This window comes from Harpia harpyja, chromosome 10 (assembly GCF_026419915.1).
Source record: "Harpia harpyja isolate bHarHar1 chromosome 10, bHarHar1 primary haplotype, whole genome shotgun sequence".
Classification (NCBI taxonomy): Eukaryota; Metazoa; Chordata; class Aves; order Accipitriformes; family Accipitridae; genus Harpia; species Harpia harpyja.
In genome coordinates this window covers 30031013-30047624 of record NC_068949.1, presented here as the reverse complement: position 1 = coordinate 30047624, position 16612 = coordinate 30031013, and the positions used below count along the sequence as shown (strand labels likewise).

Sequence of the window (16612 nt, the reverse complement as noted above, 5' to 3'; positions counted from 1 at the left end):
CTTAATGCATATGTTCATTGTAAACAAGCAATAAAAAATTGCATACTGAAAGCTACATTTTCAGCACATAGTTAAAGCAGTAAAGTTTTATTTAAAGCTTTCTTGTACTGTGCCCTTAAAAGGTGCAAGAAGAGAAGAAAATGATGCATTGGTAGAGTTATACTGATGCACTTGTGTGAGATGTACATCACACATTTTAGCTGGCACCCAAGGGGTTAGCATACATATTTCATGATAGAGAAGAATGTGCTCTTTGTGCCTGACTGCACACCCCTGTGCAGGATACCAAAGTGCTTCTTACATAAAGAGTGATGTGGAGCAGTCTGTTACTGGAGTAGAGTTCATCAAAAAGTCCACAGAAAGTAACTGTGGGGAAGATGCTCCCATCCCATAACACCAGAGTGGAAGTTAGGAACTGGTGACAGCGTTTGTAGAGCATCAGTCCTTCCTTCAGGCGCCTCTGCTGTGAGCGTCCGCTGGTCAGAGGGCAGCAGGACAGAGCAGAGGCAGCATTCTGCCATCAGCCGGGAACAGATGCCATAGAAAAAATGAGACAATCAAAACATGGGTGACCTAGGGTGATAAGAAAGCCTGTTTGTTTAGGTTTATATCTATTTCTTAGGCAGTGCAGCAATAGTCAGTGCTGATAAAATCATCAGTATTATGGCAAGATCTATACGAAGTGTCAGATAGGCAGTGCTGTAAATTAGAATATTGTTTTCAGAAGCCAAAAGCCAAACTTCAAAGGCAAGCTATAAAGAGGAATACATTAGCTTCTCTTGCCTTCAGAAAGATCTACCTTAGACCTAGATCTACACCTGCTTAGCTACTGGGAAAGAGTCTATGCTGGTATAATTTTTGATACTGAAACAAAAGTAATCAGCTGGAACCAACTGAAATTTGATTTCTTTCACCTCTTTCTACTTTCTAGGATACTCCTTTTTTTTTTTTCTTTTTCTTTTTTTTAAAAGCAGTAGAGAGAGTTAGAGTAGATATGGAAACTATAGTCTGCTATCTAGATCTGTTCTTCATCTACAAGCTAGAGCTACTGTCTAGTTTTATATTTCTACCCTCTAATAAATTCTATAAAGCCCAAGTAACTCAGCTTAACCTTCTTTCGCTGTGGGGTGGCCCAAGTAGAATACCTCACATTCCGGTGGGTTTAGAGTATACATACTGACAGTCATTTAAGTTCAGATGCATCTGAGAAACTTAAACACAGCAATTCGGTACTTTGGCAAGCACTAACACTATGACTTTGCTGCAGAGTTAGCTATCTGCACAGAGATTATTCCTACCACATTATCAAATTTAAATCACTGAGGTGACATCCATCATGGGCCAGAAACTTGAATGAAGAAGCATCTTCTCATTTCAATGCAAACATCTTGTTGTCAATAAGACTCAAGCAAGGGACAAACTTGCCAGTTTTGAGGAGTTAACTCGAGCTGTACTTGAGCTAACTAGTAAAGCCAGGACTAGGATTACATGAACCTGTTTCAGTTTGATCTGAGTGATGGCACCACAGCCTCAAATGTGCAAGTCAAAGGTAATGAGTTACATCCTTACTGTCTCATATGCTACTTAGGTAAAGGAGTAGCAAATCTGTTTCTTTTTAAAGATGATAACTTTTGGTACATGTGGAGTGTAGATGAAAAAAAGACTGTAATATTTCCCTATCTTCATTTTGTCCTATTGCTCATTTCTTTAGCATGATAAGTATGCATTGCATACTTTCCTTGACTACTTCTTCCTTCAGTTTATTACAGGTGGAGCTCATATGAATTCTATATATAGGTTGCTTCAAAATTTCCATTATAAAAGCTCTTCTGAACTCTTTAGAGAAATGCTGACACTATTATTATCATGTCCATGATGTGTCTTTGGATTCTGGCAAGCAGAAAGCCTTAAGGTTAGAGAAATGCCTTTTCTTTGTTCCCCCAAAAGACAGTCAGCTATAAGCTGTTACATCTCTCTTTCTCTTTGTTGTTCACATTGCTTCAGAAATTTCTGGCATCAGGAAAAATAACACGAAAGAACACAGGAACATTCAAAGGGCTTGTCTGCACTTGGAAATTGCAGCAAAGTGGCAAAGTGTGACTTTCAAGTTTGATATTTTGAACTAACTTCCTATGTACATACTTGGCTTTTATACTAAGTTGAACGGAGGTACAGTTGTAGGGTGCTAACGAGGAGAAGGTATTGCTGTATGGCTATTATGTATCAGCTATTTCAGAGTTTTCCTTCTTAAAAACAAACTCTAAGGCTGAACCACAGGAACTCCCAAGTGCCTGGGGTACCCTGCAGGAAGCATAGTCCAGTCTCTTCACTCCTCTTTGCTGGGTACATGGCACCACATCCTTCCCTATGGTCAGCACAGAAACACAGTGCAAATGACTTTTGTGGAGGATTCAGTTTCCTGCTGATGGTTTGCACCCTCTGCACTCTCACACGAGCTCTGGGCTGACACCCTTCCCTCACTCACAGTGGCTGTGCCATCGTCCTTTGTGTGCTAGCTACAACCATGCCACAGTAATGACAGTTTGGGGTACAAACACTGCAGAGAAAATCATGTCTTTCTATTTAAAAGTATCTGGGTTTGAGTGCTAGTTAGATAGCAGCCTAGAAGATTGCATGCAAAATTAATAAAATCCCTAACAGTTTTTATTAAGGTTTTAAATGCTTGCTCTTGCACACTAGGAAGCCACAGATTTACAATTGCCTGTACAGCCCTAATTGTCTTTCCCTAAATATGCTTTATGCTATGGTCTTTTATTGTACAGACCGAGTCTTCTTCCATAGCACTAGTGCTTGATTTAGTGCAAGGATGAGTGCAGACAGAAGGAGAAGTAATGCTGCACAGTCAACTGTAAGTTTTGCACTTCCTAACTTTTGAGTGCTTTACTTTGGTCTGCTTACACTTAAAATCAATTTTGGTGAGCAAAATGACTTTTACTGAAACAACTGTACTGGTAAAAGTCACAGTATTGATAGAGGTACACTAATGTAATGTTCCTCTTTTCACATAAAAATTATGATAATGGTATGAATCATCTTTGTATCTCCTACCTCATGGAGAGAGTTAAAGTCTACTGTCTGTCTTTGTATCCTTTTTTCCATCAGTCAGAAACTTGAAAAACTCAATATGTTGAACTTACAAAGAAGAACCCTAAGTACAGTGTATTTGTACCTTCAGGAGGAGAAAGAACTGACTACCCAATAACTATTTAGTCTACTAGCGAAAAGGCAGAGTCAACACAGCAGAAAGCTGAAGTCAGATTAAGATTAGAAACTAGGCATTTGTTTTTAGCAGATAGAATGATTTTAATCATTGTAACAGATTACTGAGAGAAATGGGGGATGCTGCATGTCTAGAAATCCTCAGATGTCTAGATGTCTGTGTGAAAGGTGGACTCTATTCCAAAGCGATTGAGTTCAAAGCAAGGGATAATTGGGGGAAATTTAATGACTTGTGATTAGGGTCAGACTACAGCACTTAGTGATTCTTTCCAATTTTAAGAGTCCTATGAAACCTTATTGTTCTCTGGATTCGTTTTATACAATACTTCTAAAAATGGAAATTTAACTATCCCTTTTCTAGCCTGGGAGCAAGACGACATTTCTTGGCATCCATTACTTGCACTTCAAGCTTTTAAAAGTACTCTTCTTTGACTCCATGTCTCACAGTGCACCTGAGGGATGCACAAATAGCCTGTCTATGCATTTATTATTGTTGCTAAAGTGCATTTACCGTTCTGTAGTTCTGTCCTGACTCTCAGCACTCAGGACTGGAAACAAACATAGGTCCTGGAGATTGTAATTTGTTGGATTGAAATAGGTGAAGCCAAAGCTATCTGACCACAGTATATTCAGGCATTACTCTCTCACTGATATTCTGGTTCAAGAGTTCTGTTAAAATAATGTTTTAAAAAACTTAAATGCTTTAACACTTAATTTTGAACTTTGAATGTCAGAATAAAAAGTCTGTTCTGCACATTTAAGTTAGTAAAAAGCAAGCTGTTGCCTTACTTTGATCCGTTGGACTGGTAACAATTTCAGATCCTGCACTTCTGTTGCCCAAACATAGCCAAATTTTGCTCAGTTAGTGAGCTGGATATCAAATTCAGGCTCTGCTTATTAGTGTGCTGTTCCCTAATGAAACCCAGTTCTGTCTTTGACTGTGGGCCCAAACTTTCACCTTCTGGAAATCACTCATTTAGAAGCAAACCATTTGTGCCACAACAGTGACACCATTCAGAACACCACAAACACTGTAATGCACTAATGTAAAGAAAAAATAGATAGCGAAAATGCAAAGACACTGCTTGTTTTTAAGTGGAATATAAGAGGCAGGTCAGCAGTATCAGAGAAGGTAACTTTGATCCGCATCTTGAGCCACAGTAAATGAAAAGAAAAGCAAAATAAACCATATATCTGAGGCAGTTAAAGATAAGGACCCATGCTAACTTCATAAAATTACAATTGTTATTACGCTAGTTTATATAGTAGCTCATTGTGGTAATTCTTCTGAATAGTCACAGCTAGATAAATGTGTGATTTCAAATTTCCTTGCATTGTGTTATATAATGAAACATCCTTTCCACACATTGGTGGATTTATTTTTTCCTTCACTAATGCTCAGTGAATTTCCAATTAATCTATAATGAAACTCCGGATATGGTGACTGAGTATTATATATTCTGATTTTTTCCTTCAGTTCAATTTAGAGTCTTCATGATAGAATTTTTCAGTGCAGTGTTTAATTTTTTTCAAGCCTGTTTGTTAAGCTTTTGCTGCATTGCAATGCACAAAAGTAATACAGGTTGATAATTTAAAGAACTTTTTATGAATTGCACCTTCACAATATTTTTTTCCCTGCCCTTTCCACAGGACGTTACCCAAAACTAGTGTTTCACTTCGAACTCAAGAGAAACATCTTGTATTTCATACTAGAGACATATGTACCGTCAATCCTACTGGTTGTGCTCTCCTGGGTATCATTTTGGATAAGCCAGTCATCAGTTCCAGCCAGAATCTGCATAGGTGAGAAGCTGATAAATCAAACCAAACCAAACCAAGAGTTGGATCATTAAGGTGCTTGCTTTATTGCATGTACATGGCATCCATTTCCAAAAGTTGCAAACGCTTCTGAGTTTTATGGAATTACCTTTCTGGTTTACCATCTGCAGTACATCATGCAGATTCCCCTTAAAGCCTTGCTGTTCTTTAACTAAGAAAACATCTTTAAGAGCTACAGGAGACTCGGAGGCAGGGGAGGCTGCTGAAAGTAGAGGAAAAAACTCAGTCCTTTTGGAAATAATTTCAACATATTCAAACACATGGCATGCACAGAAAGAATTGTGAGCCTTTTGTGAGGTCTAATGATACATACTAATTAACATGTGAATAATAAGAGAATTATAAGAGATTAAATATAATTAATTTCAAATAAAGGATACTCTGAAAGAGAAAGAATGCAAAACAGTTCTGATCAGACTGCAGGTGGGGTGGGAAAAACACTCGTACAGAATAGGGAAGAAAGAAAGATTTCACATCAAATGAGGCCAGTGGGCAAGTGCATTGAGCAAAATGATATCTGAATGTTTTAAAGCGAGTGTTTGCATAGTACTGCAATAATAATGTATTAATCATAAATATACATTCTATGACACCCAAAGCGCTCTCATTTTAATTTTCAGTATTCTCAGCTTTACAAACATTTTTCATTTACAAACATGTTTTTAAACATTTAAATTCAGAATCACAAGTTCATTTGAAAGTCTTCTTTCCAAAACATGACACATTAAATGCTGTGGCACACTAGGCGTTCACAGAGTCAGGAAAAACTGTCTTGTAGCAGGGCCCTTGCAGTAGAGGCCCTCATTGCTATCCGTGTGTTATTAGAACTTAGATTTTCACATTCCACAGGTGTTACCACAGTCCTTACTATGACAACCCTGATGATGGGAGCCAGGACTTCACTCCCAAATGCTAATTGCTTTATTAAGGCTATTGATGTGTACCTCGGTATCTGCTTCAGTTTCATCTTTGGAGCACTGTTAGAGTATGCTGTGGCTCATTTCTGCACTCTGCATCGACTCAGTTCAAAGGAACTTCCAAAGGTATTTTAATTCTTTGATTGTTGTCCTACAAAACAGACTTCAATTATACCTGCTAAAGAGAACGAATTATCTTAGCATTAATGGTAAATGTATTTAAGGAAGTTTCCTTTTTTAGAATAAGGACAGTGAAAACACAATAACCTTGAGAAAAAGAAAAATTATTGTACCTGGAACTTTTTGGAAGAGATCAAACTGAAACACCCTTACATCATGATTCTCTCTTTTGATACGGACTTTATGTCCATTTATCAAACAATGTGCTAGGTGTATCACAAAAATCACAGTCACTTGTCATCTCCCGAGCAATGGCATACACTTACAGTTCAAAAATTAGACTGAGCTCAGTGACTTGCTCTTACTGCAATACAGCAAAAAAGAAAAGAATTTATCACATTCCATTTATGAAACCTTCTGCATATGAATGGTACTTGTGTCAGTTTACTAGCAGGCAGCTTCACGTATTAGGTGTATCAGATCTCTATAGCCTTCCACTTACACCTTCTCTTTCAACAGGTGCAGCCGAAGCTCAGACTGGGATTCACTTTCTGTTCTGCATTATTGTTACGGCAGCACTTTTTGCTGCTCTTAACGAGCTTCTCACCACTCTGAAATACTTTGACATATACTTAAAATAAAAAGGGATCAAATCAACATAGGCATTTTTGAGTCTGGTGGTTGTCATCTTGCTGAAATAATCAGGACAGATTCATGAAGAAGTTCTGTTACATCTTCCATCTCCAGTGTTTAGCACTGCTTTCAAAACCAGTGAAAAAGAAATCACAAGGAAGTTGGAAGCTGATTGTCTTGCAGCTTTTAATTATTGAACTGAATCTAATATGCATGATAAAAAAGAAAATTTTAAGCAGCTTATGAAATTTCTGGACAAACATAAAAAAGTAAAACATGGAAATTGAGAATAACAGAAAAAGGGGCAGGAAGAAGTTTGATTGAGTGCTGTAGGGATAAACGGCCAGAAGAAGGAAGATTGTTAACTATTTAATCCAAACTAGAACAGAGCATCACAAATGCCTAAGCAAAGCTCCTCAGTAGGGTCAAGAAACAGGATATTGAGTTCAAGTGGAGAAGCTTAAAACCAATGAAGATCGGCCAAGATATGGGTTTTTTATGCCTGGATAGTTCAACAATTAACATGGGATTTTGGCTGTTTGGATGAGAGATAGGTTCTGTAAATGCACAGGAATATGTTCAAAGCTGTATTAGATCTAGGTGTGTGGAGAAGGGCTGAAAAACGGACACAAAGCTGAGCCACCCAGTGGGTTTCAAAAGAAAACATCTAATGGGGGAATGTCTGCAAAAGGGCAAACACTCGTTTTGAATGAGGATTTGAATGGAAAGCCTGAAAGTAATTTTTCTTGGCAAGGTAGCATAAGTGACAATTCCCTCTGAGCATATCTGTCTTGTGAAGTAAGTGGTTGTCATTTTGCTCAAAGAGCAGAAAAAAAAAAAAAGCTTATTGGAGCTTTGGGTAAGAAAGTAAAGTGTTTCAGTGCTTGGATGATTAAGCATCATTGGATCTGTGAAGGGCACTTAGGACTGCCCTTGCCTTCGCCTACTGGTGTCATATTCCCTTTCATCTGGGGCACATGTACTAGTGTTTGCAGATGGGGCAGGCATGGGAACATGTGCACTTGAAAGACGTGCATGGAAGTAAGTGGAGGTACAGCCCTAAAATGAGGAAGGAAGAAAGACTTAATGTACAGTTTTGTGAAGGACTTAATGACTGAAAGGGATGATCTGTCACTTCAGGCATGTTCCTACCTTTTGCTGTGCATCAGGAGCGATCGAGCCTGTCCAAATTGCTTCTTACTCCCACAAACACAAGCATATAAAGGAAGGGGCAGTTGTTTGGTCCTAGGTCAACTCAAGACTCCGTAGAATAAGGAAAATGCCTGTCATGTCCTTTTCCTACTGTAGCCAAGGACAAGCACTGCTTACTGAGCAGGGTGGCATGGAGAGCACACTTGACTTGTATTTCTCACAGTAAAAACCAAAACATCACAAGGACAGAAGTACCAGCTAAAATCTCATGTCACTGTCTAGCAGGTACTTAACAATTTCTGTGTGAGTATCGTCACCATAAATGTGTTGTCCTCATTATCGTATTCTCTTGTGGACACAGGTTAATTGGAAATCTCACTTCCCAGTTTGTTATTCCCATATGCGAGCTGATACAAAATTTGCACTCAGAATTATGTAAATAAATGTAGGAGGTGAAATTAAAATGTAACCCTCTGCCTTGTATAGGAATTAGTTGTACTGGTTTGCTTTCCGGTTTGCTCTTTAAAGTGGTTGGGCACTGGCATATCAGGTCCTTTTGAAGCTCTTGGGTTCTCCAGTTTAGAATATAAACTGGTGAAAAGGCTCATTATATCCACACTTTTGCAGTGTCTCACCTTATGTGAACCAGGACCCACAGAGACAGCTTCAAAGCTAATGGCAAAAGTAGAGGAACCACCTGCTGCCAGGAAGGTCGGGCAAAATGAGCCATTCACATCAACTGCATAACAGACTGCCTAAATGGAGGCATTCCCTGTCCAAAATCCTGAGTTTCTTCTCTTTTATCTAAAGGTGTGAATTGTGCTGTCTGATAAAACAGGGAATCCTTCCTTGGACTTCAGCTGTCTTTCACCTACACCTCTCCCTTTTGGTCAGAAAGGAGAAAAGTTTGAAAACTGGAAATAAGGTTACGAGGGCAGTGTTCAGCCTACGTCACCTTTCTGTGCAAGCGTCGTGCAGTCTTTCTGAACACCGCATAAGGTCTAGGTGTGCAACACTAGGTTGAAATATTTTTAATCTTGAGCATCTTTATTATTCAGTGGAAGTGACAACTTTCCTCAATTCTGTTGGCTGTTAGATGTCAGCAAACACTTCAATATAAACAGCAGCCACAGTAGCAGGTGCCATATACAGTGCTTTTCAGGTGACGTACAGTTCCTTTCCTGGATGCTATGGATTTTGTTTCCAAACAGAGCCCTTCTTGGTGCTACCTGCCATTTTCCCATTGACAGCTGGAATCCAGAGAAAACTTAGTATGACATTTAAAATTAGAGCCACAGTTGAACATTTGCAACACAATATTTTTTTTTATAATGTAAACCAGCCTAGTCTTTCATTACATTCAGTTCTCCATAGTGAGTTGGAAAAGTCCCTTGATAGTCCCAGTTTACAAGACTGCAGTTTTTTATAAACTAGCAGTTGTGGTTCTTCTCTAGACTACCTTTTCTCCTTTTCAAGCAATGCGATACAGCACTTTTGCTGTAAACTTGTCTCTGTTCTGTGAGAGCCCTGCCTTGTAACACTGCAAACAGAATCAAGCACATACATACACACCATGTATGGTATTTTCTGCTTAGGTAATAACTGCCTCTTGGGGAGTAGAAAGGAGTTAAGAACAGCCTAGTAAAGCATCAGCCTCCTGCGAGTTGTTCACATGTGGTTGCATGAAAAGAAAAATGGCACGTACGCAATGTCCTTTCGTGCTCTGCAATAAAACTGATTCTGGACAACTTCTAGCCAGCCCTACCTGAGAGACAAATGCCCCAAATCCTGCCATTTTTGAAGTATAGATGTTGTTTTGCTCTTTTTTCCCTTTCTAAAAAATGGGAGCAGAGGAAAAAAGTCAGGACTCTTCTGACAGGTTTCTTTATTTTATTAACTTTTGAAGCACCGAATGCATTCACTAGGCTGTCGCTCTGATGCCTTGTTTCAAGTGCCAGGCGCTGCTGACAAAGGCTCTGCTGCCATCCCCAGCGCTTCCCTCAGCCACCTGAACGTTTTGAAGCAGAAGAGCTAGGTATTTATAACAGAGTTAGGCCCCAAGTAAAACTCCAGGTTTGAGATTTAGTACTACCCTGGGGATTGCTTAAGGTTCCTACTGGAATTTTATGGATTGATCCTCTTAATGCTTTATAGGCAGATTTCTATCCTGGCCTTTGGTTTCAAAATTCTCACGTAGCTGTGGGAGGCTAGGTGGAGGATGAGCGAGGTTTTGTAGTCCATGTATTTTTAGGATGACACATTGTGTTGAGCTACGTTTATCTCTCTCAAATAAAATATACTGGATTTTTTTTGCAAATTGAAAGTGAAAAGCAGTAATAATCCCTTTTTCTAGCTCCATCCGTTCTGGCTCACTGATTCATAGCAGTCTGAGGACATTGTCCAGACTCCACTTTAATTTTCAAGGACATTACTAATTTTAGATGAAGAAAAGCTCAAGAACTGTGCTGTCTACAAGTACCCTGGGCAGAAGAGCAATTCTGCACCGGCATGGAGATCACTCAGGTGGCTTAATGAGCTTTCTTTGACTTTAATAGCCGGGATATTTCTAAATGAGCTTTTTGTGTGGCTCCACGCAGGGCTGTACGTCTCAACTTCTCTAAAGTTTGTCCTTGTCTAGTCTATTTCTTCTCATGGTGCAAATGGAAAAAGCAAATTGGTCAGAGGAAAGAGATTCTGTATTCTACATTTCACAAATAAATTTTTAGCCTTTTCTTGCTTGTATGCCACTCACTGATTTGGAAGGTAATGAAATCATCAGGAGAAAATTAAAATTATGTGTATACCTGCCTGAATTAAAATTACCCTTCCTCCAACTATACAAATTTAGGTTTAGTTTACATACAAACTTGGAGCCAGCTTGGATCTGCTCATATCTCTGCAATATCCCAAACCAAACTAAATACTCCAGAACTTTCTTGAAAGTTTGTGTTTGGAGCTGAAGCTGCAGCTGATGTCTAATCCTGTGTCCTCTGAGTGAGTAACAGAAAACCCGCTGACTTCAAAGAGTGAAGATTTCATACATGAACTTCATGGCTCCAAGCCACTTCTAATCAAAGAAACAAAACCCACCAGAAGGCTTATACAACATTCTCCAAAGAGCTGTCTTGATGCAGTGAAGCACATAAAAATGTGCTTAACCTTAGCATAACTTTGAACTTAAAGCATGGGTTTCGGGACTTGAAACAAAGTAGTATGAGCTATTTAGTATTGATTTAGTTGTGGGGCTTGTACCTCGTGATCCTCTTTTTTTGTGCTTTTGGTTGTTTTTTGGGATTTGTTTTGGTTTTTTTTTTTAAGTAATTTGATTTTCGTCACAAAGCACCAGGAATAGAGTAGCCAACTGCACAGAAGGGAAGTGTCTTGTATTCTGGGGTGCTTGATTTGGGGTGCAACCAGCTTGACTAGCTGGTCTGGCAGCTCCCCTACCTTCTTCATTTCCAGACTGGGGCTTTGCTTTACCCGCTTTCTAGACACTAACCTTTGCCAGTATTTTCCCTGAGCAGAAGACAGCTTATCATTGTGCATTTCATGGATTTGCTGCTGTCTTAAGTAAAGCTTAGTGGGCCATATTTGAACAAATCCAGCTTTGCTCGACAGTTGTACGAAAGCTTTTGCAGTAAGATGTTGTTTAAGTCAGTGTTTTTCCTGCAAATGGAGGCTTTGAAAGCTGAAAGGAGCTCTCTGGTGTATGTAGGTCCTCACCCTTGTAATCAAGAAGCAAGCTACAGGAAGAGTCGTAAGAAAAATCATAGAATCATAGAATCATAGAATCATTTTGGTTGGAAAAGACCTTCAAGATCATCAAGTCCAACCATTAACCATGCCCCCTAAACCATGCCCTGGAGTACCCTATCCACTCGCTTTTTGAATACCTCCAGGGATGGTGACTCAACCACTTCCCTGGGCAGCCCATTCCAATGTTTGACAACCCTCTCAGTAAAGAAATTTTTCCTAATATCTAACCTAAATCTCCCTTGCCTCAACTTGAGGCCATTTCCTCTTGTCCTATCTCCAGCCACCTGACAGAAGAGACCAACACCCACCTCACTACAACCCCCTTTCAGGTAGTTGTAGAGAGCGATCAGGTCTCCCCTCAGCCTCCTCTTTTCTAGACTGAACAGCCCCAGCTCCCTCAGCCGCTCCTCATAAGATCCTATTATTTGCTGCAGCTTTAGAGTAAACAGGAGATGAAACATGCATTTAAGTACCTGCTGTTTTGTTTCCTACCAGGATGAGGATGAAGAGGCTGAAGAAGAGAGGAATGGAGTCCTGGCAGCAGTTGCTAACAGTTGCAGTGCCCCTGACAATGCCAACAAGATCGATTCAAACAAGAGCAGTAAAACCAGCACTGACGGAAAAAAGGAGAGAAGTAAACACAATGGGTGTAGTTCACCAATGTCGGTAATGAAAAGACTTTTCTGTATCTTTGATTGCTTCCATGTTAAAAATCCTTACCACATAGACAATTACGCCAGATTTTCTTTCCCGTTATCATTCATCATAATTAATGTACTTTATTGGGTATATTATTTGTATTTGTAAATATTTTAATGTGTAAAATTGCTTTCAAGTTTAGAAAGTGGATATGGGAGGGGAAGTTGCAGAAGAATGAAGAAGTTGCATTTGGATAAAGGGATATGAAAGGACATGCCATATTTTCAAGCATTTCTATAAAGTTTATTGTTAAACTCACTTTTCCACTGTTAAATGACTGCCATCCAAAACTGACTTTCCTATTAGCGTGCATGTCCCATATTGAACTATTTATGAAAGGCCAATAAGTCCTTTTTTAATATTTTAATCATCAACTTTGTAAAATAAGAGTTATATTGCACTTGTTTCTGAACTGCATTGAATACATTTAAAAATAAAAACAACGAAGTGTTGTTTTCCTGCTATGCTTTCAGTATTCAGTTCCTTCTAGCTTTGTCAATAATGCATAAATTTTCCAGATTATATAAGAAAATGTATAATTGCAGATCAAAGTGGTTTTTCTTCATAGCAAGAAACAGCTTTGAAGGCATGGGCTACCAACACAAACCAAACAATATATTCATCTTTGTAAGGTCACAAATATGTATCGAGACTCTTCCCTACATCTTTAGACAGAACTCCCATAGGCATCAATGGCTTTTCTGAATAAGTGCAGGGCAGAATATAGAAAGGGACTGGAGCCAAAAGGTTTAGATCCAGAGAGATGGATCTCTCAAGTGAGGACATTCTTAGGTGTTGGCCAATCCTTAATGGAATATGGCCATTTATCCTGACATTAATACTCTGTACTCTGCTCAGTCACAGCTGCCTGGGTAATTATTATGCAGAGGAAAAAATTGATATGCTTAATTTTCAGCTTAGCAAATTTCTCTTGAGCCATTAAAAATTTCACGTAAAGATGAAAAAGCTTACATCTTGAATTGAAAAGAAAAGCCTGGATATGCAATAACTTTTGATGAAAAGAGTGAAAGTTTTACACAGATGAAATTATGACCTATATGAAAGAATAGTTACACTTGATGAAAAACTGTAACAGTCTTTCTGAGTGGTTACTTCACTGACAGATATTACAAAAGTTATTGATATGGCAACCTGCTTCTTATACTGCAGTCTGGAAGTTTAGAAGCACTTATTATTATACTTTTTTCCTGTCCATAATACATGTGTGGCTTGCATATATATGTATAAATGTGTATATGTGCTTTTATAGGCTGTGTACCTTGGCATTTATGATGATTTGACACACCGCATACATAGAAATGCATTAAAAAGCCCCCATAATATTGACACTCTTTGATGCGCCTTTCTACCAGCATGCTGCCTGTGAAGAACACCATTACATGAGAAGAAGGGAAGTGCGAAATACCAGTGTGGGTTAGATTTGCCCCTGCTCACAACTAAATCCATAAAAATCACTGCACACTGGTAAACTATTTATTAGGTCAATAAAATCCCCTCAGTATTTTTATTTTCTAAGAGGGTTGAATACTGAAAACTTGTTTCTCTACTGTTATCAGCAACGCCTTTTGCAAGGCTTATTGAGGCAATGCAACTTCATAACAGTCTAGTGGCTTTTGGTACCTTGTGACTCTTCTGACATTCATATAAAAGCAAAAGCATTCAATAAATCAAACCAAGACTGCCTGTGTTAAGGACAAGTAAAAAAAGTTGTATTTTTCTTTTATCATTCTGCTGTTGCAGACTTAACCTTAAACCCCTTTTTCAGGAAATGAGGTGTGAGATCTCTCTCCAGTTCTTACTCCCATGAAATTCACAGAAGGCATATAGTAAAGCTCTGTATTTAGTTTCTTGAATTTGAAGTTTACATTAATCCGGAATCTTTTCAAATAGTTATCCACATGTTGCAAGTTACCTGTTGTGTTAACACTAAATTTGGGATTTACATTTACTACAAGCATAAAGTAAGCATTTAGAGTTTCATAGCTTCCAATTAACTTGGAGATAATTCATCTTAAATATTCTTTTAGAAAGCTGTTGAAGGTCTGGACAGCTTTATTTACAGTGCATTAACTGATAACAGGGTCTGTTTTCCCACTGATGTGCTAATTGTAAGCAGTTACATACTGAATTCCCCCATGTTTTCAGGAAAGAATAGACTGCACAGCCAGATTATTTATTATTCTGCTTTGCATAATTCTGCATTAATTTCTAATTTGAAAAACAAAACTTGGTTTGACACGAATTTGTGTAAGTAAAAGATGTTCCCTCCAGGGGACAGGGGAACAGATTTTTAGTGTGGTGTACGAAGGATAGCATTTAAATGATCCCATTCAAACATACAAAACTATCCCCAGAAACTATCAAATTCCTTGCAGTTAGCTGGAAAGGCTCTTCTAAGTAAATGGCATTCATGGACAATGGCATTCACTGAAAGCTAAAACTCAGAGGTAAATTAGAGATGGAGAAGTCGCTTTTAGAGCTAAGAATAGGGGCCAAAGTTGAGGTTGAGGCACTCAAAGCTAGCCTTGGCAATGAAAATGGATTTGTTTTCATACCTGGTGAAAAGGAAAGGGGAAAGTCCTTGGACTTTCCACAACCATTTTCTGGTTGATAGTTGTCTTTCTTTTGCTTGCTTTGATTTTAATGTTTTCTAATCAGAGACCTTCTCAGACTCATAATTCAGAAATGTCCTGTCATATTTTGAGGCCACTTGAGGCAGATGTACACATAGGGACCTGAGGTCAGTGAAGGAGGTAGTGGCAGAAACTGATGATGCACCTTCATGTAACTTACTTTGCTGTTAGCAGGAGGTGCACTATGTTCCACATGTATCTGAAGGCAGCAGCCAGCCCAAGGAATAAATTTCATTCCTCTGTGAAATACCTGCAAGCCTGGTTTTTGGTTTAGCAGCCATCTCACAGGTGTCTAAGCATTGTGCAGACTAGAAAAACATCTCTGACCTTAATAAGCTCTTTGGTATTATTGTCCTTCTTAATGGAAAAGTATTATGAAAATAAAATCCTTTGCTGAGCTATTTCTTGAAATATAATAATAATTTTTTGAGATTTTAGACATTTGAAGGTGTTAATCCTTGCAACCTTTCCACTTTGGCAATTATCTGGTGTGTTTCTCTGATTCAGCTATGTTGTAGGTAAGTACTTCATGCAGCCTGGTTACTGGGTTGCTAGTTGGGATGTTTTGAGAGTATTTGAAATATTCCACCTAAATCAAAAGAGAACTACTAAGGAAGGTGACGGTTTAGAACAGGCATTCATTAGCTTTCTCATAAACTAAGATGGCATTTCAAATGAATATCAGAACATTTATTTATTTTAAAACATAAACAATAAAATACCCTATCTGAATACTCCAGTCAACACATATGGCAAGCATAAGTTAAGGGCATCCATCTGTTGCTCTGAGTACCCATTTTCAGCATAGTGGCTTGCTTTATTATCAGTGCAGCAGTAACTTAAATAGATCGGTTTTCTTCCCTGCAAATCTCTTCACTGTTTGTGCTAATTATTTTAAGAGCACTGTTATGTCTTTTGGCATGGGGAAATGTATGAAAAAAAAATGATGCCCCACATTGCCACTTTGCAATTCAAAAAGAAATTAACAAAAAGATGAGAGATTAAAGAAAACCTACGTAACAGTAAAGCTGATGACAGCAGAAGAACAGAAAGATATAAACCTTCTGCTTTCCGCTAACAGCTCTTGCCATTGGCGTGGTGCAGCAGAGTGCCTAAAACACCTCTACGAGTGCAACCTGAAGAGGCTACTGGAGACCTGGCGCGGCTGGTACAATTCACTCCATGCAGCAGTAGATGGAGCTAATTAACTACTCTTCATGATTGAATGAGCAAATATAAATGGCAAATGCTAGTTAAGGAGGACTCTAGGGAAAAAACTATTACAAGCTGACATTTGTACTGTGGTAACTAGGTCACGTTTGTAGTGACAGATTAATTAAAATCAGACAAAACAGCATTGTCAGGTGGACTGCTGAGGGCTCCTGTTTTTCACAATAAAGTTCAGGCTTCTCAAACCCAGACTGTTGTTTCCATCATTTTAGCCACTGAAATCGTTAACCTTCTGCCAGTCTGCACAGTAACTTCATGACCACAGTACTTTGTGTTTTAAGCCTGAATTTTCTATCCTTATGTCAAGGTTTTCTCCTGCAGGTTATAATATTTCAAATCAAAGTATTATAGCACCTCAGTATTTCAAGGCAG

The 16612-nt window shown here is 38.7% G+C and overlaps 1 protein-coding gene across 3 annotated transcripts in view; it reads left to right on the top strand.

Moving 5' to 3' along the window:
* The window catches only part of LOC128147433 (gamma-aminobutyric acid receptor subunit pi-like), a 51510-nt gene extending 37953 nt beyond the window's left edge, over nucleotides 1-13557 (top strand). Inside the window, exons 8-10 of one of the 3 annotated variants that reach the window (XM_052799987.1) lie at nucleotides 4891-5043; nucleotides 5929-6122; nucleotides 12159-13557. In XM_052799987.1, the coding sequence (XP_052655947.1) occupies nucleotides 4891-5043; nucleotides 5929-6122; nucleotides 12159-12464 (653 nt within the window). In that variant the 3' untranslated portion in view covers nucleotides 12465-13557. Of the gene's footprint in view, nucleotides 1-4890; nucleotides 5044-5928; nucleotides 6123-6635; nucleotides 11651-12152 lie in introns of those variants that run through there. The other 2 variants (XM_052799986.1, XM_052799988.1) reach the window with 2 other exon arrangements.
* Nucleotides 13558-16612: the final 3055 nt, after the last annotated feature.